The sequence below is a fragment of the Mustela putorius genome, unplaced genomic scaffold (assembly GCF_011764305.1).
Source record: "Mustela putorius furo isolate JIRA1106 unplaced genomic scaffold, ASM1176430v1.1 tig00003853_pilon_pilon_pilon, whole genome shotgun sequence".
NCBI classification, from domain to species: Eukaryota; Metazoa; Chordata; class Mammalia; order Carnivora; family Mustelidae; genus Mustela; species Mustela putorius.
In genome coordinates, this window is record NW_025422005.1 from 35,217,474 (window position 1) to 35,238,175 (window position 20,702).

The following is a 20,702-nucleotide window of genomic DNA, read 5'->3' on the forward strand; positions in this document are numbered from 1 at the left end:
CAGGATGGGACCTGAGAGGCGCGAGTTCCGGAAAAGAAATGTCAGTTCAGGCTGGTAGAGAGGAGACGGGACGGGGTGAGGTCAGGCTTTGAGGGGAGAAGCGTGCACCTCCGCCAGCCCCCGGGCTGGAGCTGAGAGCTGCGGAAGGGACTTGGTTCTACAGGTTCAGGACGTGTATAGCACCTCCACAGCCGGCTCCCTACTCCTGCACCGCCGCTGACCTGGCCGCTGTGGAAGGCGGATGTGGCACGAGGCCTCCTGCAGCGCCATCGCCTCACCCCTCGGACCTACGTGCCCTCCAGCGCCCACCCTTAGCATCCATAGCCCCAGCAGGAAGGCAGTCGCGGACGGGCACAGAGGACGCCATCATGCGGAAGTTGCCCCAGGGTCCTGACCGGGAGGAGATGGCGGTCTTAATTGGTCACAGCCCAGACGCCAGCAGGGCTGCAGGAATGGGAGTCTGGCTGGGGGGGGGGGGGGGGGGGACCAACATCAATGACCACCTCTACCCTTTCGGCCCCCCACCCCCCAAAATGGCCTCTGGGTCAAGGTCAAGCACAGTGCTGTTGAAGAGCAATATGCCCTAAGATCTCCCTTTCTTTAAGTCAGACCCTTCTTGGCCTTTAGAAATCTACCCTCTTCCTCAGGACCAGGTGGGAAGTGATGGGTTTAGGGGACCCGTTTCTGTGCCCTCTGTCGGTACATAGGGCCCTTGAGTGGAAACCCCTCTGGCTGGATCAAAGACCTGGAGGCACTAGAGCTGCTCACCTGGGGCCTTAATCATGATAGCGTGGACAGGAGATAACCTATTCTGCCCCAACCCTCACAGAGCGCTATCCCCAGAGGCCCTAACCTCAGAATCCACACCAAAGCCAGGGCCTTCCTAGAGCCTTTCCAGTGCTCAAACCTGGGGGGGGGGGGCGGGGGCGGTCCAAATATGGTTGTTATTCTGAGTCCTACTGCAGCCCCTCTCCTTGTGACATACAAACCCACTTTGTATGTCCTGATCCCACGTAGCTGGGCTCCGGCGCATAGGCTAAATCCTGGACCCCTTGTCAGGCTGCAGAATATACTATCTTATTTAATCACAACAACCCTATGAAGTAGGTACTATTATTATTCCCATTTTTACAGAGGAAAAAATCAAGTCTCAGAGAAGATAAGCAACTTGCTCCAAGTCATACAGCTACTAAATATTGGAGGTAGTTTTCAAACCCGGGTCTATCCAGCTTTTAGAACCCATGTTCTCCAATTTATTAGTCTGCAGAGTAGCACCAAGTGTATTTTACCATTGCTGATCAGCTTCTTGGTACTGCCTACCTGACTGCAAGACTAAACACGCAGCCAGACCTCTTTTTCTCAGCCCTGTGCCTCCATCACAACCTTCTTCCTCTTGCCAATGAACTTGACAATGACGTAATACTGAATGGTATTATATCTGCTCCCTGACAAAGGAATCTCCTTTGCAATGCCTGGAACCATAGCATCTATCCCAGATGTCTCCCCAGTCTTATGCTCTTGCTCCTCTGAGGGTTTGGCTCGCATTCCTGACCTTTTTGCTTGTGCCATTTACCCCTGAAGTGCCCTTCCCAAACCCTCCAAGAGCCACCCGCTGAAGTCTCAGAAGACTCCTATTATCTACTCAATTCTACTCAATCCAGTGATCTCACACAATTCTGGGTCTCAAGCCCAGAAAAGCCTATAGAAAGCTTCTCTGGCCCAATACCCAGTCAGGAAGCTACAAGGAGGGCTTGAGTTCTAGTCCTTTAGGGTCAGGAGGGAGAGAAAGGACACTAATGCAGCTGTTTCTTTCAGGTCCTGTGCCACCGGTTTTTTTCTCCAAATCTGGCTTGGGTCAGGGTCAAAAGATTGTTGAGAGAGAAGTGGGGTTGAAGAAAGAGGCGCAGTTGAGAGACTAACAGAGAGAAAGAGGTTTGTAGGAGCCATACAAATGACCTAGCTTCCTATAACATCAGTTTCTCTGGACCAATTTGGGGAGGGAAAGAAAATCTGTAAAAACAAATTTTGATATTTTTAAAGTTTTAAAGGAACATTACGCGTCAAAGGCAAAATTCTCTAGAATTTTTAAGCTAAAACTTGACACTGGTAAATTCCTTGCTTGGGGCAGGGGCGGGGGTAAGCGGTTAGGAATTCTGGCTCCTCCCCCAGCTAGGATTGGTTCCCTTTGCTCTTAAGTTTAGGGGAGGAGAGAAAGCCCGGCCGCTGGCACCAAGTGAAGGCAGCTATTGTGGTCTCCGGGGCGGTGGGAGTAGGGAGGCTCGGTGCCCGAGGGCATGGCCCATAAACAGGCTCTGGGAAAGGGCAGTCCTGCGTCCCCGCTGTACCCTTGGCGACACGATCTGCGTGGGAGGAGGAGAGTGTGAGCCGCGGTCCCTGGCGCCGCCCCCTCCCTCCGGCTGCACCCCGGCTCTGGCTCCACGTGGTTTTCACCACTGGCCCCGCAGACCGCGTGGTCCCAACGCTGCCCCGGATTGGAGAGGGCGTGGCGGAGAACCGCGAGCCCCAAAGGGGTGAGTCTGTGACTTCCTCAGAAAAGAGCGAGGAATGCGCTCTGAGGGCAAAACTGGACTCCACTGGCTTCTGACGACAGACCTGGGACGGAGAGTCCGGGAGTCTTGAAAAGCCAGGTGAGCGGCCTTACTAGGGGGAAGGACAAGACAGGGTCATCACCCGGACCGCCATGGCCGTGCACGCCCGTCGTCTGTGCCACATTGCCTTCCACGTGCCGGCGGGGCAGCCCCTGACCCAGGATCTGCAGCGTCTCTTCGGTTTCCAGCCCCTGGCCGTGCGGGAGGCAGAAGGCTGGCGGCAGTTGGCCCTGCGCAGCGGCGACGCGGTCTTTTTGGTGAACGAGGGCGCAGGGCTGGGGGAGCCGCTGTACGGCCTGGACCCACGTCATGCTGTGCCCAGTGCCACCAACCTGTGTTTCGACGTGGCGGACGCGGGCGCTGCCGCCCGGGCATTGGTCGCGCAGGGCTGCAGCGTGCCAGTGCCCCCGGTTAGCGTGAGGGATACGCAGGGCACAGCCACCTACGCTGTGGTCCGCTCGCCTGCCGGCAACCTCAGCCTGACACTCCTGGAGCGTGCGGGCGTCCGAGGGCCTTTCCTCCCAGGATTCCAGCCTGTATCCTCTGCAGCCAGCCCGAGCTGGGTCAGCCACGTGGACCACCTGACCCTGGCCTGCATCCCTGGCAGCTCCCCCACACTGATGCGCTGGTTCCACGACTGCCTAGATTTTCACCACCTACCACTGAGTCCAGATGAGGACCCCGAGACAGGCCTCGAGGTGACAGCAGGATCTGGGAGAGGGGGACTGAAGCTCACGGCCCTGCAGACCCCACCAGGCAGTGCTGTCCCCACTCTCGTGCTGGCTGAGACCCTACCAGGGGCTTCTAGTGGACAGGACCAGGTGGAGCAGTTCCTGACCCGGCACAGGGGACCAGGACTGCAGCACGTGGGGCTCTACACGCCGAACATTGTAGAAGCCACTGAGCGGGTAGCAGCAGCTGGGGGCCAGCTGCTGGCTCCTCCTGAGGCATACTACGAGCAGCCAGGCAAGGAAAGGCAGATCCTAGCTGCTGGGCATGAGCCTAGCCTGCTGGCCCGACAGGGGATCCTGCTGGATGGCGATGAAGGCAAGTTTCTGCTTCAGGTCTTCACCAAGTCTCTCTTTCCAGAGGACACCTTCTTCCTGGAGCTGATTCAGAGGCAGGGGGCCACAGGCTTTGGCCAGGGCAACATCCGGGCCCTATGGCAGTCGGTGCAGGAGCAAGCCACCAGGGAATGGGAAGCCTGAGGAAGGTTGCTGCTGGTTTCAGCCTCCTATACTGGAGCACAGGGCCAGCTGAACTGAGAAACACCTGCAGAGGCTTGGGGTGAAGGGCTTTGTCTCCAGGGGCCAGGTACAGCCACCATGTCTTCGGTACCTACCAGAACTTGAAGCTCTCACTGGGGTCCAAAGAGGTGGGATTTTTTTTTTTTTTTTAAACCATGAAATGTTCTTATATAACATATGTTCTATAACTAACATAAAGAATGATAAAGGAATTATAGTAGGAAATAGAACTTACCGATATTTTTGAACCATCTTTGTGACCTTCTCTGATCCCATTTCTCTCCACCATATCCCCCAATTTTATGATTATTAACCCTTGATTCGCTGTATTGTTTCACTACATATGAAACAATACAGAAATAAATTTAGTGTTTAAGGTAGGAATTTAAGACAACAAATCCTCCCGGTTCCCTTCTCCCTAGGGAGCAGCCTCTGTGGGTGGGGAGGCCTTGGGCAGGGGGCCCACTGCAGCTGCTTTCTTCCTCTCTCCTGGGGGCTGGGGGAGGACGATCACTCGGGACAGAACACTCACCTCCATTTGCCCCGGGCTGGCTGGGAGTGCGGGCTGGGAGTGCAGGATTTCACCACTTTCCGGGCCCCTCTGAGGAGAAGAATGAGTGGGCTAGGGAGGAGGTGCAAAGTCTCCAAAAGGACTATAAAAATAAGTACTTTATTTAAAAAAAAAAAAAAGCCAAAAACGGATTCTCAGGAAGTGGGGGCTTGCAGAGGCGTCACTGGGCCGTACTGTTGAGGTGGGGTGCATCCGTGGGGAGGTGAGGCCGGAAGAAATTATCCAGGACTTGCTGGCCCGGGCCGGGCCTTTTCCGGCTGGATGGAGTAGACACTGGGGACCGTTTGGAACCCTGTGGAGAAGTCAAAGGAAGGAGCCACTCGGGGGGCAGCAGACTGTCCTCTCCTGCCCCCCCTCCACGGCACTGATACAGCTCAGGTTCCTGTCTGAATGCGGTAAAGCTTCCAGCTGGTCTCCATTATCTACACCTTCAGTCAACTCTAAATGGCAGCCCAAGGTACTCTCCCTAAGATACAAATCGGACTTCTCTCTCCACCAAAAATGCTTTCGTGGCCTGGTGCCCCTGGCCCTGACTGGCCTGCGCAGGCCCTGCCCATCAAATGTGTCCCTGCGCGCAGCACTCTGAGTTACACCAGCTTTGCTCACACTACTCTTGTAGGAACATTCTTGCTGCAGACTCCCCTTCCAGACCTGGAGATAATGATTCATTTCTTAAAACCAGATTACCAGCTGCTGCTTCTAAGCAGCCTTTCCTGATCTTTGCCTCCCAGACAGAATGGAAAACTCTCATAAACCACAAAACCTAGTACAAGCATTTTTCACACACCTGTGACCCTATTGTCTCCATCATTTGTTCTTATTCTCCACCCCGGATTCCAAGCTCTAAGGTCTCCAGGGAAGAACTATTACTTGGCTGCCCACAGCGAAGTCTGGAGGGGATAATGTTCACCCAAGCACGTGTCCTTTAACTCACTGAAAACCCGTGGGTTCAGGGCTGGGGAAAGATGGCTGGGTGAGGGCCAAAGAGACTTACCTTGCGGGTGCCTGGCTGTTGGCCCTCATACACACGGAACACCTAGCCAAGGAGAGACGGGGAGAGCACAGGGCTGGCATCTTAACCCCAAAGAGCCAAACCCCTGTGGTCTCTCAACTTCATGCCCCCCACAACACACCTGTTTAAAATAGCTTTTGTGTTTCTCTGTTTACATGGTAATAGGTTCACAAAGAACATACAGGAAACACAAAAAAGTACAAGGAAGACAACACAAGTAGTGCCTTTTTCATAGCGGTGGAGACAGCAGCAGTGTGAAACTCCTCGCGGGTCAGCCAGCGAGCGCCAGGTGGCGTGGCGGTCACTGGGGTGTGCCCGTCCAGGGCCAGACTGTATACTTGATATGTCAGCTTGATGTGAGAGAAGGTGTGGACCACCTGGAGGGAGAACCAAGGGGCTGAAACAGGCCCATGAATGTGCCCACAGAAGCCAAGACCCCTGCCCCTCGCTTGGGTCCCTCACCTGCCCCAGGTGCTGGAGGTGGGTGGCTGGGAGGGGCCCAGCCCAGCGCTGCAGCTCCCCCAGCAGGGCCTGGCGTTCACATGGCCCGGAGGGCTCTGCAGTCACACAGGGGAACTCCCACAGTCCTGCCAGCAAACCTGAGAGAAAGGGCAGCCAGGTGTGGCCAGGCGTTAGCTGTCAACGCCTTTGTGTCCCCCTTGGTGCTCCTGCCACCACCCTGGGCTCCGAGGATCTAGCTACCTGAGCTGGGCCTCTGCACCAGCAGAATTCGAGGACCTCCACGGGCCCTGGGCTGCTCCAGAACACAGACGGCAGAGCACTCCTCCCTGGGGGGCCTGCGGCTGGCTTTTCTGGGGAAGTTGGTCACTCCCAGTGTCTGGTCCCAGGGCTCCATGGGAGGCGCACACAGCTGGCACTGCCCCGTGCTGGGAGCTGGGAAGAGAGAGCCTCAAGTGCTGCTAGGCCCTGAAAGCAGGCCAGGGCCCAGCTCTGCAGAGTCTTATTCGGGGTGTAGGACAAACTGGAATGAGGCTTCCACAAGCAGGTCCCCAACGCTGCAGTAAAGGGCTGGGGCTGGCACTCACCGCACTCCTCCACGTCGGGGCTGCCTGGCAGGTTCTGCAGGGCCAAGTGCTGTTCCCGCTCCACCTAAGGGGCATGAGGCAGATGTCATGCAGCAGGGGCTGCCCTCTAGGGCCCCTGCCTGACCCTTCCCCAAATGGCTCACCCTCCAGTGTGCACGGCACAGGCTCTGCACTGGGCACTGGCTGCAGCGTGGGTGCTGTGGGGTGCACACTGTGGCCCCCAGCTCCATGGCCGCTTGGTTTGAGTCCCCGGGCCGGGCAGGGTCTACCAGCTGCTGGGCTAAGCTCCTACAAGGGAACGTGGCTGTGAGCCAGAGACACTTTAGAGATACCCTTCCCGGTCTCCCCATGACCCCGAGATCCTACCAGAGATGCTGGGAGACAAGGGTGCTGCTGGGGTCCGCACCAATGGCTCGGACTCGGCACAGGACCCGTACGACATTCCCGTCTACCACACCGGCTGCCTGGCACAAAGGAATCTAGGAGTTAGCCTGTACTGGGAGGAAGAAGGATGGGCACGCACCAGGCCGGGGTGGGCTGGGGACTCACCTGTCCAAAGGCAATGGAGGCAATGGCTCCAGCTGTGTACCGCCCCACGCCAGGCAGGAGCTGCTGCAGGGTCTCTGCTGTACGTGGCACGTGGCCGCCTAGCTCCTCTACCACCTGATTGTGAGGACCGGGGAGGCTCTAGGTTATGAAACACCTGAGGCCCTGGGCCTCACCCCTTTACCTGTTACCCCCTGTCACTCCCTCACCTTCCGGGCTCCTCCCTGCAGCCGCCGGGCTCGAGAATAGTAGCCCAGGCCCGCCCAGAGCTGGTTGACCTCCTGTGGGTGAGAGCAGAGAGATCAGTGGTCAGTCCTCACTTGTCCCAACTCCCCCAACCCCAGGATGACTCTTACCTCCAAGGAAGCCCTGGCCAGGTCCTGCAGCGTTGGCCACTTCTATAGCTCGAAGGCAAACAAAAAGGAGCAAGCTCAAAGTCAAGGGAAGTGGAGGAAACCTTCTTCACCCCTACCCCAAAGGCTGGGCTCTCTCTGGGGTCTGGCTCATGACCCTCCCCTTCCTTCCCTGGAGTCACCTGCATCCATCGGGTATAATAGTCGATCACCGTGGCAACCTGGGTCTGCTGCAGCATGACCTCTGAGACCCACACTGGGGGAGAGGGGTTGGCATGAGGGCGTGGCCAACCTGCCCTGTTCCCAGCACACAGCCCCTAGACCCCAGACCAGTAGGCATCCAGGCAAAGCAGCCCAGGTCCCAAGACATGCACTCACCAGCATATGCCCGCCTGTCCAGGTCCACCTCCCCCTCCGCCTGCCAAAGCAGTCCCAGGGAAGGAGTCAGTATGGAGACCGCTGGGCATCCACCTCCCACCCTGCTCTCCCTGTCCCTCGCCTGCTTACCCGCCTTCTCCAGGGTAGGTCCCGCTTCTCTCGGTCGTACCAGCTCAGTAGCTTCTCCCGAAAGACTGTGACCTCAGCTGTGTCTCTGAAGAGATGGTACGGGGAGAAGGCCTGCAACACCACGTCCTTCTGCTGCCTGGCCAAGTCTGCTGGGACCACAGGAAACTCAGGTATCATCCCTGCCTAGGCCGTGCACCAGGTACCCAGGGCACTGCAGCCCGGATGCTCCCACTTAGGGTGTCCCCTACCCCCAACCCCTTGCTTAAGCTTTGGATCTGAAATCAGATCAGAATTCTCTAGCTGTATGTAACCTGAGCCAGATTGCCAGCCTTAATTTTCCCAGGGTGGTACCACCACCTTCTTTGACTCTGGGTCACAATGAACACCCAACAGTTTCGGCCAAGCATAATGTATACATGTGCAGGGCTTTCCCATTTACAAGACATTTTCGGGCTCATAAGCTCAACTGATCCCATGAAAGCCACAAGAGGAAGGAAATGCACAGACAACCACTCCATTTCACTGGTAAGAAAGCAGCCGTTCAGGGCAATCATCCCAAAGTGACACAGCAAAGTCAGAAGAGACCTTAATTAGTCCCGTAAGGTCCTGACACATAACTGTGCTCCTTTCCCAGCCCGAATCTCCCTCCTTTTCATGGCCAATGAATCCAGCACCTTTGTCTTTGACTAGGACTGAGCTCCTCACCATTTGGGGTAGAAGGCTTGACCCGACTGCTGCTAAGGACACACTTCTTTTTTCCCTCCTGGTGGGATCCCTGTTTCCTGTGATGACTCCTCACAGCTGTTTGTGGCTTCTTCATGATGGCCTAGAAGAGAAAAGCCCAAAGTGGTCAGTCACAACGAGGCTGAATCTTGGGGCCCCACAATGGGTATAACAGCCACCTCCCTCTCTGCAACCCTCATGATAGAGTGTCTAGCTTTCCTCACTCTCCAGATGCTCATGGGTTCGCTCTTGGCAGGCTGTGGCACTGAGGGATGACCAGCAGGGCTGAGTTTCTGCAAGTGACTTCAGAGAGACCAACATAAGCGAAATCTTGGAGACACGCAAAAGAGACCAGGGCTGGGCTGGGCAGGATACACCTATGTATCCCGGATGCTCACTGTGACTCTATGTGTGGACAGGGGCTCAGGAGGTGTGTCTAGAAGCACGCAGCGGGCAGAAGTTTATCTGGTAGAGATGCAGCACAAGAAACAGCCTTGAGCCATCATGTAGTCCAAACTTCCTTTCTACAGAAAGGAGAAACCAAGGATCAGAGATGGGAAAAGATTGGCCTGAGAGCAGATGGCAAGTTGGGGTGGTGGCAGTGGTGGTGGGAGCGGATGTGCTATTTTTATTCCTAATCTTTTCTTAATGTAGTAAACCAAAGCTGGCTGCCCACTGGTAATGAGAAATGTATCTGGTTGATCTTCATCGCTCCCTTACTGTTCTTTTGGTTAGTAAGGGCTTACCGTGTGCCAGACCCAATGCTAAGTTAAGCGATTTCCCCCTCCATCTCCAGACAACGTCATTAGGTATATGCTTGTATCATCTCCACTGCAGTTATGAGGAAACTGAGGCTTCTGGAGATGAACCAACCTGTGCACCCAAACCCAGAAGGTCTGCCTCCCGAGACTGCACTCCTGTGCTGTGCGCCACCAGTCCCCGCTGAGCCCCTGCTTCAGACTCTTTTTTTTTTTTTTAAAGATTTTATTTATTTATTTGACAGACAGAGATCACAAGCAGGCAGAGAGGCAGGCAGAGAGAGAGAGAGAGAGAGAGAGAGAAGGAAGCAGGCCTCCTGTGGAGCAGGGAGCCTGATGCGGGGCTCGATCCCAGGACCCTGAGATCATGACCCGAGCCGAAGGCAGCAGCCCAAAGCACTGAGCCACCCAGGCGCCCCCCTGCTTCAGACTCTTAAAACCTCGCTTCATCACCTCATTTTCATCAAGAGCTTCCTTCTTCCTTCAGAGAAAAGTGAATGCACAAGCTTCCTGTCCTCTGCACTTACCTGCATTCTCCCGCTCCCTCTCCTCCGGATAGGAAATAGTGGTCTCTCCCAAATGCGCTGAGCTCAAGGTCCTGCTCCTTTATCCCTTTTACAAAACCCACTCTCCTTCCTTTCCGAGCCAACCTATGGTCACCAAACTCATTAACTCCATAATTCATCCTACAATCTATTTTCCAAGGAGTAAAGCCGTCTTTTAAGACACGATCGTCTCATTTTCTTACTTAAAACCTTCAATGGCTTCCTACTAATTCACTGAGTAAATATTTATGTAGTGCCTATGTGCTAAGCAGTTTTAAGTACTTGGAAACTTCAGTAAATAAAACACCAAAGGTTCCTGTCGTTATGGAGCTTATATTCTAATGCGGGGAGGGGGGAACAATAATAATTAAACTATATAGGATGTTAACTGATAAATACTAACACAAAGAGAAGATGTAGAGTAGGCGAAGGGGATAAGGAGTGGTGATGGTGGAATGTTGCGATTCTATTTTTTTTTAAAGATTTAATTTATATATTTATTTGACAGAGAGAGTGAGAAAGCACAAGCAAGAGAGCAGCAAGAGGGAGAGGGAGAAGCAAGCTTCCCACTGAGCAGAGAGCCTGGTGTGATTGGGGAGGTGGGGTATCAATCCCAGAACCCTGGGATCATGATGTCGGCCAAAGGCACACGTTTTAAGACTGAGCCATCCAGGTGCCCTCTGGAATGTTGCAATTTTAAAGCACATGGTCAAGGTGGGACTTATTAAAGTGATATTTGACCAGTGATTTCAGGCAACTGAAGGAATTCGCCAAAGGCATCCTACAAAGGAGCTAGTGCAATGGCCCTAAGGAAGATGTCTGGTGTGTTTGTAGAATACTAAGGAAGCCAGTGTGGTTAGAATGGACCCAGGAAGGATGAGCAGTAGAGGAGGTCAAAGAAGTAAAGAAGGTAGGGGGCACAGGATCTCTAAGTACCTTGTAAGCAATGAGGACTTTGGCTCTCACACACATTGCTCTGAGAACCCAATCCTCTTAACATAGTCTTGTAGGCTCCAAAGATCCCCACCTGCCTCATCCCCTTACTCACTATGCTCCAGCCATATTTGCCTTAATAGTTGCTTCAATCCCCCACATATCTGTCCGCCTTGACATCTCACCCAATCCTTTTTCTCTCTTTGGACAGCTCTTACCCTGTTCTTCACCTAACAGTTCCTTACTCTTTCAGGTCTCTCCCCCTCCCCCCTTTTTTAAAGATTTTATTTAATTATTTGACAGAGAGAGAGAACAAAGCAGGAGGAGCAGCAGAGGAAAAAAGCAGGCTCCCCACTGAGCAGGGAGCCCGATACGACCCTGGCTGGGATCGTCACCTGAGCCAAAGGCAGATGCTTAACTGACTGAGCCACCCAGTCACCCCATTCTTTCAGGTCTTGACTTAAATGTCCAAATCAGCCCCCTTCCCCTAGTCTCACAATCTTATGTAATTCTTCATTTTTTCCCTCTTATACTAATTGTAATTTTTTTTTTTAAGATTTGATTTATTTATTTGTCAGAGATAGTGAGCACAGGCAGACAGAGTGGCAGGCAGAGGCAGAGGGAGAAGCAGGCTCCCTGCTAAGCAAAGAGCCCGATGCGGGACTCGATCCCAGGACGCTGGGATCATGACCTGAGCAGAAGGTAGCTGCTTAACCAACTGAGCCACCCAGGCGTCCCTACTAATTGTAATTTCACATTTATTTATGTTTCATTGATCAGTACCCGCTTACCTGACTTGACTACAAAACTCTATGAGCAAAGACTGAGTCTATTTTGTTGACTATTGAGTTCCCAGTGCTGAGCACAGTGCCAGGTAAGTTGTATACAACAAGCACTGTTGAGTTAATTAACCGGATGAAATATAGTAAGAGGTTTCTTTCTTTAGAATGGGAGAAATCCAGTGCTCGCTTCGGCAGCACGTATACTAAAATGGGAGAAATCCAAACGATACTAACTAATGATGAAAAAGACTCAGTGGAGAAAGGTTGACGATGAACTAGAAACAGTAAATAAAGAAAGGGCTGAGACTCCTTGATGGGAACCAGAGCCCAGGAGACAGAACTGGCCTCTGGTAAGGGCTCACGGTATCAGGATTCAAGTGCAATCACCCTGGAGGTCAACTGTACCTCCTGTCCGGATTATTGCAAAGGCTTCCCTGCCAGTCGGTGGCTCTAACCCCTCTGGCAGCCTCGTCTCGAGTCCCCCTACCCGCCTTTTCACTTCTGGAAGTGAGGTCTCCATTCTGCTTGTGAATTTACCTATTACCATTAGATCCTTTCTCCCTACACTGCCCTGTCTGAGCCTAACTCCTGGGCGCGCTTCAGGCTGGCCCGGGCAGCCTCCCAGCCGCTGGGGACTGCCATCCCCACCCCGGGGCCGCGTGGATGAAGACCTCATAAAGCCGCCGCCGGCGTTCCCGCCCGGAGAACACAGAGAACGCATTACCTCCCGTTCAGTCTCCCGCGCTCGGCTTCCGACGTGCTCCGGGGGCGTGGCTCCGACCGCACGGCGCCAGCCAATAGGTCCCCGCGCGCGCCGGGCCGCCCCCATCCGTGCCAGACCCGGGAGGTGTGAACGGAAGTCCGACCCGTCGGCGACACGGAGGGCTAGGCCCCGCCCCGTCCCCCACCGCCAGAGCCGCGCGGAGAGCAGGCAGGCGGAAGCTCCGCGTACCCACCAACTACTCAGGCGAGAGCGCGCGGTGTCATGGCCGCCGACAGTGGCGATGGCGCAGCCTCAGCCCCAGCGGCCCCTGACGGTGAGTGGTTTCCGGGGGCTTCCCGCTTTAAAACCCTATGCGCACCGGAGAGGGGAAGGCCTCGGGCTCTCGGCTGTAGAAACTAACGTTTAGAGGACCAGCTCTTCCTTCTGAGCCAGCCACGAGGAGACTACAAATCCCGGCGGGCAGCGCGGTTCGGGCTGCGAGAGCCTGGCGCGTTGAGAGCAGTCGGGGCGGGTAGGGGCGTGTCGGGAGGTGTAGTCTAGAGTCCTGATTCTGTTGCGTGGCGCGGGTCCGAAGGAAGTGGAATGTATTGGGAGCTTGGCTTTGAGAAATTATTTATGAGGCTTTGGAGGGTACTAGTTACCGTTGCTTGTGGCTCCTGGGGCCCCGTGGGAACAGTACTATGGAGCTTTGGGAGGCATTAAAGGAGTCGCATTCCTCAAGCCCTGAGAAGGATTTCCTGCGGGATGTGGGAAGAAGGAACCTCACAGATCGTTTATCCAGCGTTCCACTTCTAAAGATTGTGGTGCTGTGGGGAGAAGCAGTTTTCCCAAAGTCTGACGTAAACCACTGAAGACGCCGGCCTTTCCCCCCCAAATTCAGAGCACTGCTCACCCCTAGGCCTGTGTGTAGAGCGCATGTGATACAAAGGCTTGGAGGACAGAGGTGCTATTTCTTGCCCTAATGGAAACTGCCCCCCAACGTTCCACCCCGAGCCATGGCCTACACCTTGGTACCTGTTGCTCCGGGCCCCTGCCCCAGCATTACCATCCACGCTCTCTCCTTAGCCTCAGGCGGTGTCAGCAAAAGCACAAAATCTGAGGAGAAGCTAGCAGTCCAGGTGCCCGTGGTGGATGTGCAGAGTGACAACTTCAAGGAGATGTGGCCATCCCTCCTGCTGGCCATAAAGACCGCAAGCTTCGTGGCTGTGGACACGGTAAGGGCAGGGGAATGGGGAGGGCAGGTAGCTGTGCAAGGGCTGGTGCTGGGAACCTGACACAAGACTCTCCCTTTACACACTCCCAGGAACTGAGTGGGCTTGGGGACAGGAAGAGTTTGCTGAACCAGTAAGTATAAGCCCTGATCTTAGTGCCAGCCTTGGCAGGAGGGGCAGACTTCATCCCTGGAGTAGAAGTCACAGTCCTGGGTGGTTTGAGGGCTAACTTCCAGCTACAGCCACCCCCTAAACCCAACCCCAAGGTGCATCGAGGAACGTTACAAGTCCGTGTGTCATGCAGCCAGGACCCGTTCTGTTCTCTCCCTGGGCCTTGCCTGCTTCAAGCAGCAGCCAGACAAGGTATGGACTGATCTTCCCATCCCTGCTCTGTGGCCGCGGGGAAGAGGGTTGAGATCCCGGAGAACATCAGGTGTTCGGTATTTCTAACCCAAATCCTAATGTAGCAGATCCTTTCTCTCTCAGGGTGAACACTCCTACCTGGCTCAGGTGTTCAATCTGACCCTGCTGTGCATGGAAGAGTATGTGATAGAGCCAAAGTCTGTGCAGTTCTTGGTACAGCATGGCTTCAACTTCAACCGACAGTATGCTCAGGGTATCCCGTACCACAAAGGCAATGACAAGGTAGGTCTCCAACCTTGACACTGCCCCTTCTGTGATTTCATTTCTTCCTAACTGGTCTGGGTACAGGGAGAGGATCTGCTTCTTAGGGAGTATGGGAAATCACTAGGGATAAGGCTAGGGAAACAAGCCTGATCCCCAATAGACTAGCGTAGGGAGCGAGAACTTTCCAGATAGGGGGCCAGGGATAAATGTTGTGCAAAAGAGGCTCCCTACAGGACTGTCCTTCCCTATGATCCCTTTCTTTCCACCTAGGGCGATGAGAGTCAGAGCCAGTCAGTGAGGACACTGTTCCTGGAGCTAATCCGGGCCCGCCGGCCCCTGGTGCTACACAACGGTCTCATAGACTTGGTGTTCCTGTACCAGAACTTCTATGCACACCTGCCCGAGAGCTTGGGAACCTTCACTGCTGACCTGTGTGAAATGTTTCCAGCCGGCATTTATGACACCAAATATGCTGCTGAGTTTCATGCGCGCTTTGTGGCCTCCTACCTAGAATATGTTTTCCGGAAATGGTGAGGAACTGGTTCAGGTTTAGGGGTGGGGCCTGGTATAAGCCTGACTATTTCATTCATTTAAGGTATTTATTGAGTGTCTGCCATGTGCCAGGCACAGTATTTGGTGCTGAGTATTCAGCAGTAAGCAAAACTGACAAAAACCCTATTCTCTTGGAGTTTATATGCTAGTGGGCCAATACCTTCTTATGCTGTTTCAGTGAGCGGGAAAATGGGAAGCAGCAGGCAGCTGGCAGCCCACACCTGACCCTGGAGTTCTGCAACTATCCTTCCAGCATGAGGGCCCATATCGACTACCGCTGCTGCATGCCCCCTGCAACCCATCGCCCTCATTCCACCAGCGTCTGTGACAACTTTTCGGTGAGAGCACCCACCCATTTCTTGGGGGAGGGGAGGTTCTGATGCCTGGAACACCTCTCTAAGCCTTTTCCTACTTCTAGGCCTATGGTTGGTGCCCCCTGGGACCACAGTGTCCTCGGTCTCATGATATTGATCTTATCATTGACACCGATGAGGCTGTGGTGGAGGACAAGCGGCGACGGCGGCGACGTAGGGAGAAACGGCGGAGGGCTTTGTTGGGCCTGCCTGGGAAACAGACCTCTGAGGAAACTGAGGATTGTCCTCCGGTGAAGCAGGTCTGTGGCGATGGCCTCAAGGCTGAAGAAATGGAGCAAGAGGTAGCTGAGGATGAGACTAGGACCCAGCCTGGCTTGGAGCAAGGTCACAAAAATGACTTGGAGCTGGACCTTAAAACAGCAGGGCCAGAAACAGCTGATACAGCTGCCCCAGAAGTGCCAGGGAGTCAAACCGGTCCTCACCCAGTGCCTGGGGATGGACTGCATCGGGCTGGTTTTGATGCCTTTATGACAGGTTACGTGATGGCCTATGTGGCAGTGAGCCAAGGACCCCAGCTCTGTAGCTCTGGACCCTGGCTACCTGAATGCCAAAACAAGGTATACCTGAGTGGCAAAGCTGTACCCCTTACAGTGGCCAAGAGCCAGTTCTCCCGATCCTCCAAAGCCCACAACCAGAAGATGAAGCTGGCTTGGGGCAGCAGCTGACCCAACTTTCGCCTAGCACTCAAGGCCCAGGAAGAGAACTGAGAGTGGAACCTTCTACAGAGCTGGGGGTTTGGGGCTGGTCCTGGACTGGACCACCTCCTTTACTCTAGAGGGTAAGGAACAAGGGTACAAGTAAAGAGGCTGACCAGCACCTGTAACACAGACTTTATTTATTTTTAAATCTGAAAGTGTCTTTGGAAAAAGTATTACCAAAAAATCAACAGAAACAAGTTATGAAAATATTTGACCAGCTTCATCTTTGGTTATTTCTTATTGCGGCTCTGTAAGGACAGACTGTTCCCGTGGCTCCAGCCAGAGCAGGAAGGGAAGAAAATCCACCTGTGCATAAGCCATTTAACCACCTGGGTGTATCACATGTTGACAAATACATAGAGCAGGCCCTGAGGCCTACAAAACCGGCCCCACTCCCAACCACAAGGTTGAAAGTTTCTGGGGCAGAACATTAAGATTCCTTCATAAATATGAAAATAGATTAATCAACTGGAAAAGATCTTTGAATAGGTTAGCTAAGAGCCATGACCACCACGCTGCCTCACCCTCCCCTTGCATAGAAATGTAGTGATGTGGTCTGACCATGCAGTAAGTGCAAACAGCAATTATTCAAGTGTCTTAGACGTCCTGGCAAGAAGCTCCCCGTTCTTCAAGTCTGAGAAATAGCCATGCCTTTTATGGCTTCCTGGTTAGCTCCAGGTTCCATCCAGTAGCTTATATGACAGACCTGGGGTGGGAGAAGAACCTGGGGTATTAGCTGCCTGCCAGCTCAAACCAGAACTAAGAGTCCTCTGGTCCTGTCTGGGGAAGTGCAGTGGGAGTTGGGTGGGAGCCAGAGCTCCTTGCTGGATTTCAGAAGCTTTGTATCAGCTGTTGGCCCTGCCTGGGAAGGCCTTTCACTGTTGCCTCCCCTCTCATACACAGCCATTGGGCACTTGGAGCCCCCAGATTGAGCCTGGCCTGGCCTGCTTGCTCTGTAGGCTGCAGGGAAGAGTTGAGGCTGTGCACCAGGGGGGCCCTGTGGCTTCAAATGAAGGTCCACCCCCAAGGTGAACTGGGGACTAACCCCTCTCACCCATCCTGTTTTCCCTGGGTTTTCAGGCCTATGCCTGAGACAGAGAAGGGGACTGGAGCCAAGCCTCTTGGCCTTTCTTCTTCTACCTCCATTTCCTCAGAAGCACCTGCAAGGCATGAACTGGCCCCCTGGGGCCTGGGCCCCAAACCATTTTCCTCCTGGGGACTGGAGCAGTCCATGGCTTCATGGGCTGGAGCAGCTTGGAGGGCAGAGGCTCGGAATGGCGGGATCTCTCTCACTCTGTACTTGAGACTACTGAGGCGTGGTGGGGGCCCATCAGATAGTGATTCTTCTCGGCCAACAAATGGACAGGACTCTCGATGCAAGAACTCTGGTGAACCAGGCAAAGAACGCCACCGGCGAGCAGGCGGGGCCGGGGGGTCCTGCCAGTCAGCCGCAGGCAGAGTTCCGGGCCCTGGTGCATCCAGGTCAAATACCAGGGAGATAACAGATTTGCTGGGCAGGTCAAAGAACTTGACCTTGCCACCCTTGAGGTCCTGGCGTGCACTGAAAGGGTTGATTTTGGGGATGCGGGCAGCACCATCTCGTGTCTGGTAGTATGGGTCCAAGACATTCACTGTACGTGGGGGTTTACGGGAGAAAATGTCTGATTGGCTTCGAGACAACCAGATAGTACGTCTTGGGCGTGGGGACTTGGGAGGGATCTTGTCATCCAGTGTGCTCAGTCGCTTCACCCCAGGTCCTTTTTCCAAGAGTCCTGAAAAACAATGAGTCAAAACAGGCTTACTCACATTAGTCATAACAAACAGAAGTGGCACCTTGTGCCACAAAGCATTTAACCAATGAGAAAACTCAAGAGAGGCCATATGCCGAGTCATATTTCTTAGAGTCCAGTACTTTTTCCATCATCCCCTGTCCCTCTGCCTTTTTCCTGGATGTGAGATCCTATAATCAGCCCTAGAGAAGAAGGCCCCAAATCCTAATTTCTTCCCTTGGAGTCATGTGGAACACTGGTCTAATCTCTTACCCTTGGCTGTGGACTGCAGCTTCCTGTCTGTCTCCAGCTCTTCTTCCTGTAGATGGCTCAGAATTTCCTCCAGGGTCTTCCCAATCTCCACGAAGGATGGGCGCAGTTTGGGGTCCATCTGTAGTCATCCACACCAACCATTAGCCCTGTCCTCCTATCTTCCACCCCAAGGATGGCATTTGAGTCTGTTTCTGGCATCTTCTAAGATTCAGATATGCAGCTAAGAGATCTTTCCTAAAGGTCCCAGACCATGAGGGTGATTCTCAGAGCGAAGGTTAGGGAAGATGCTGTTGTCTTACACCCACTCCTATCAGCACCCTTTCAGTGTGTGTCTTATCCCCTTGATGGGCACAGAACCATCCAAAAGGGTATGCTTACATTGGTTTGTTCTGTTTTTGCTAACATGTTTCTGGGAGTTACCTGGATAAAGCCCAGCTACCCCTTGGTCATGACAGGTAGGTCCAGACCCCAGAGCTGTATAAAATGAAGGCTATCAAAAGCCCTCCCCATGGGCCTTAAGGCCAGCTGGACCCAAAGTCCAACTGAAACCTGACTACTGAGTTCTATTGATATCCAGGGCAAGAGACAGTGAGTCTACCCTACAGGCTGAGGACTGTATAACACAGCAATTTTCCTCCTCTTGGTCCACGGTTCTGGAGGCGGCGTGGAGGAGGGGCCATGGGCACTGCTATTCATCAATGAAAAGGAGGCTCCTCATGAAGCTAATTAGCAGCCTGTCCTAACTAGATGAAAGGGGTTCAGCCAGCTCCTGACCAAAGCTGGGGGGAGGGGAGGGAGATACTCACATTACAGCAGTTGAAGGTCAGCTGCAGAAAGTCTGGGGGACAGTCTCCCACCATATGCTGGAAAGCATCATAGTCTAGCCCAAAGTTCTGTGGATAGGTATGGTAAGGAGGGGACACGGAAGACCGGTCATTAATCTCTCCACCCATCCTGGCCTGCTTAGGAGAGGCTGAGAATTGCCCCAAAGTAACAACACAGTTCCAGCAACTCCACCCTGGGAACAACAGTTCCAGAGCTTCAAAACCAGCCCCATCCCACTGGCACTGTGCCCTATGCCTGCAGTTCACCTCTGTGCGGGGAAGACAGTCCGGATCAGCCTGGATGCGGGCGATGATCTCACAGAGGATGATACCATAAGAGAACACATCCGCCTGGTGGGTAATGAGACCTCAATGAGTTTCCTTCTCAGTGGAGAGAGAGGTGGGGTTTCTGCCCCTCAGGTCCACCAGCATAGGCTTGCGCCCTACTGTCTGCATTTCATTCAGTTCATTTACTGGGCAGCTGCCGAGTACCAGCCCTGGTCTTAGCAGGATTTAGCTCCCCACCCGGAACATACAGGTTGATCCTGGATACTTTCTGCTAAGAGTGGATTCTAAGGAGTACCAGGCCCCGGGATCCCCAGACTCACCTTTTCATTATAGGGCTCATCTCGGAGAACCTCAGGTGCCATCCAGAATGGTGAGCCCACCACAGCCAGCTTTTCACTTCCCCTGCTGTGGGGTGGGGATGGAGGGGAGATTATATGGAAAATGGGCTTGCCACTGGCTGGTGCAATGGGATACCTGACCACTGGGAACTCCTCTCCCTGAAGGGGAGATGTCTTAGAAGGCACTAAAACTGACCACATTTAGGAAGCTGGGACTGAGCTGTGACCAAGTTCTGGCCTCTGGGGAAGAAGCTGGAGCTCTGCTTTTGCTTCGGTCCCTTCTGTGACCCCAGTACCAATTAGGACTACCCACCTGACATCAGGAATCTTCTCAGCCAGGCCAAAGTCAGCTACCACTGCAGAGTAACCATTCTCATCCCTCTTTATCAGGCAGTTCTAGGGTTCCCAAAGAAGAAAACAATGTGGCTCAGAAGGGGGACCACCCAGCCATAAGGTTACCACCACCCCTCCCTGCCACAGGGCACCCTGGCTCTCCTCCTTGGTGAAACAACACTCTTAGCTGACCCCAGTGGTCAGACTTGGGGGCTCTGTCACCCATGGGAGATGGCTCAGGCCTGGATCTTGGGTTCTTGCCCTAAGATTCATATGCTTCCAACAAATATTTATCTTTGCTTTCTATATACTAAGCCTCAGTGAACAAACATCTTTGTCCTCTTGGAGCTTACAATCTAGTAGAGGAAGACAGACTATCAGGCCCCTGGCCTTCCATTCTCTTTTCCTCAGAATGCAGAGCCAAACACTAGCCTGACCTTGCCAAGTAATGTAAGCGTAAAACAAACATTCAGGCCTGCACTATCTTTTACTGCCCACAGGATCACAACCAGCTTCCTCTCAGTCTATGACCTGACTCTAACCAACTGACCTACCCCCTCCCCATGCTGTTCCTATGCTCAAATCTCCATCCAAACTTGTCACAGACAACCTGTACTCCTAAAGCCTGAATAGCTCCTTCAAGCTTTTTGTTGTTGCTTATACAGTTCCCTTCCATTTGGAATGTTCTCCCAACTCTCCTTTCCATGTATTTTTATGTATTTTAAAATACATAAAAGTGACCTTTCCACCCTGTCATTACCACACTCTCTTCTCAACTCCTTTAACTCCTCCTCTCTGCCAGTCTAGCAGAGAACAGGTTCTAGTTCAGGCCTTGCCTTCTCACAGCACTCAACTGGTGACAGAGGCTCAGGATGTGTTCACTGAACAAGAGAAAGGATGAACCCAGATGACTTGTAAATAAACACAAATCAGCAACCAGCTCTCCCCAAACAGCTGCGTTCAAAATAGCCCTACACACCCACTCAGGAGGCACCTCCCTCCACCCCCTTTCTCCAGAGGCAGGAGAGAGTAGGGATCCTGGGCTCAGGGACATCTCTG

At 53.6% G+C, this 20,702-nt stretch overlaps 4 protein-coding genes across 16 annotated transcripts in view; 2 read left to right on the forward strand and 2 right to left on the reverse strand.

Annotated features, from left to right (window-relative positions):
- The first annotated feature begins 2,135 nt into the window (after positions 1–2,135).
- Positions 2,136–4,104, forward strand: HPDL (4-hydroxyphenylpyruvate dioxygenase like). The gene has a single exon (XM_004740435.3). It carries the CDS (start codon positions 2,702–2,704, stop codon positions 3,815–3,817), a length of 1,116 nt encoding a protein of 371 aa, XP_004740492.1. The 5' UTR covers positions 2,136–2,701; the 3' UTR covers positions 3,818–4,104.
- Positions 4,105–4,490: 386 nt separating this feature from the next.
- On the reverse strand, positions 4,491–12,722 carry MUTYH (mutY DNA glycosylase). Of its 10 annotated transcripts, XM_045064435.1 has the most exons (18): positions 9,900–10,397; positions 9,013–9,138; positions 8,839–8,917; positions 8,597–8,717; positions 7,892–8,040; positions 7,763–7,802; positions 7,567–7,640; positions 7,388–7,429; positions 7,241–7,312; positions 7,035–7,148; positions 6,852–6,949; positions 6,629–6,773; positions 6,486–6,549; positions 6,142–6,333; positions 5,902–6,038; positions 5,664–5,816; positions 5,422–5,463; positions 4,491–4,719 (listed from the first exon to the last, which is right to left on the reverse strand). In XM_045064435.1, the coding sequence occupies exons 3-18, from the start codon at positions 8,851–8,853 to the stop codon at positions 4,588–4,590; spliced, it is 1,590 nt and encodes a 529-aa protein (XP_044920370.1). In that variant the 5' UTR covers positions 8,854–8,917; positions 9,013–9,138; positions 9,900–10,397; the 3' UTR covers positions 4,491–4,587. The 10 variants fall into 10 exon arrangements, 9 of the variants coding, with proteins under 9 accessions (XP_044920370.1, XP_044920369.1, XP_044920368.1 ...); XM_045064434.1 differs by lacking the exon at positions 9,900–10,397 and adding an exon at positions 12,589–12,703 and having other exon boundaries at positions 8,839–9,138; XM_045064433.1 differs by lacking the exon at positions 9,900–10,397 and adding an exon at positions 12,357–12,486 and having other exon boundaries at positions 8,839–9,138.
- TOE1 (target of EGR1, exonuclease) lies at positions 12,538–16,027 on the forward strand. Of its 2 annotated transcripts, none has more exons than XM_004740446.3 (8): positions 12,538–12,669; positions 13,422–13,570; positions 13,660–13,700; positions 13,834–13,930; positions 14,054–14,212; positions 14,465–14,724; positions 14,925–15,084; positions 15,165–16,027. In XM_004740446.3, the coding sequence occupies exons 1-8, from the start codon at positions 12,618–12,620 to the stop codon at positions 15,783–15,785; spliced, it is 1,539 nt and encodes a 512-aa protein (XP_004740503.1). In that variant the 5' UTR covers positions 12,538–12,617; the 3' UTR covers positions 15,786–16,027. The 2 variants fall into 2 exon arrangements, with proteins under 2 accessions (XP_004740503.1, XP_044920376.1); XM_045064441.1 differs by lacking the exon at positions 12,538–12,669 and adding an exon at positions 12,900–12,986.
- Positions 15,939–20,702, reverse strand: part of TESK2 (testis associated actin remodelling kinase 2) — a 132,873-nt gene continuing 128,109 nt past the window's right edge. For 2 of the 3 annotated variants that reach the window (XM_004740448.3, XM_045064431.1), the window contains 5 exons: positions 19,624–19,706; positions 19,293–19,377; positions 18,667–19,035; positions 17,861–17,978; positions 15,939–17,590 (listed from right to left, as the gene is read on the reverse strand). In XM_004740448.3, the coding sequence (XP_004740505.1) occupies positions 16,869–17,590; positions 17,861–17,978; positions 18,667–19,035; positions 19,293–19,377; positions 19,624–19,706 (1,377 nt within the window). In that variant the 3' untranslated portion in view covers positions 15,939–16,868. The remainder of the gene's footprint in view (positions 17,591–17,860; positions 17,979–18,666; positions 19,036–19,292; positions 19,378–19,623; positions 19,707–20,702) is intronic. The other variant, XM_004740449.3, reaches the window with a different exon arrangement.

Excerpts from the sequence above, each read along its gene's own strand:
- HPDL (XM_004740435.3), top strand. The coding sequence starts at position 2,702 with ATGGCCGTGCACGCCCGTCGTCTGTGCCACATTGCCTTCCACGTGCCG.
- MUTYH (XM_045064432.1), bottom strand. The coding sequence starts at position 12,461 with ATGGGGGCGGCCCGGCGCGCGCGGGGACCTATTGGCTGGCGCCGTGCG. Across the intron at positions 7,803-7,891 it reads ACCTACCCTGGAGAAGGCGG|GCGGAGGGGGAGGTGGACCT; the intron begins GTAAGCAGGCGA and ends CTGCTTTGGCAG. Across the intron at positions 6,550-6,628 it reads TGTGCCGTGCACACTGGAGG|GTGGAGCGGGAACAGCACTT; the intron begins GTGAGCCATTTG and ends CATGCCCCTTAG.
- TOE1 (XM_004740446.3), top strand. The coding sequence starts at position 12,618 with ATGGCCGCCGACAGTGGCGATGGCGCAGCCTCAGCCCCAGCGGCCCCT. Across the intron at positions 13,931-14,053 it reads TCAAGCAGCAGCCAGACAAG|GGTGAACACTCCTACCTGGC; the intron begins GTATGGACTGAT and ends TTTCTCTCTCAG. Across the intron at positions 14,725-14,924 it reads GAATATGTTTTCCGGAAATG|TGAGCGGGAAAATGGGAAGC; the intron begins GTGAGGAACTGG and ends ATGCTGTTTCAG.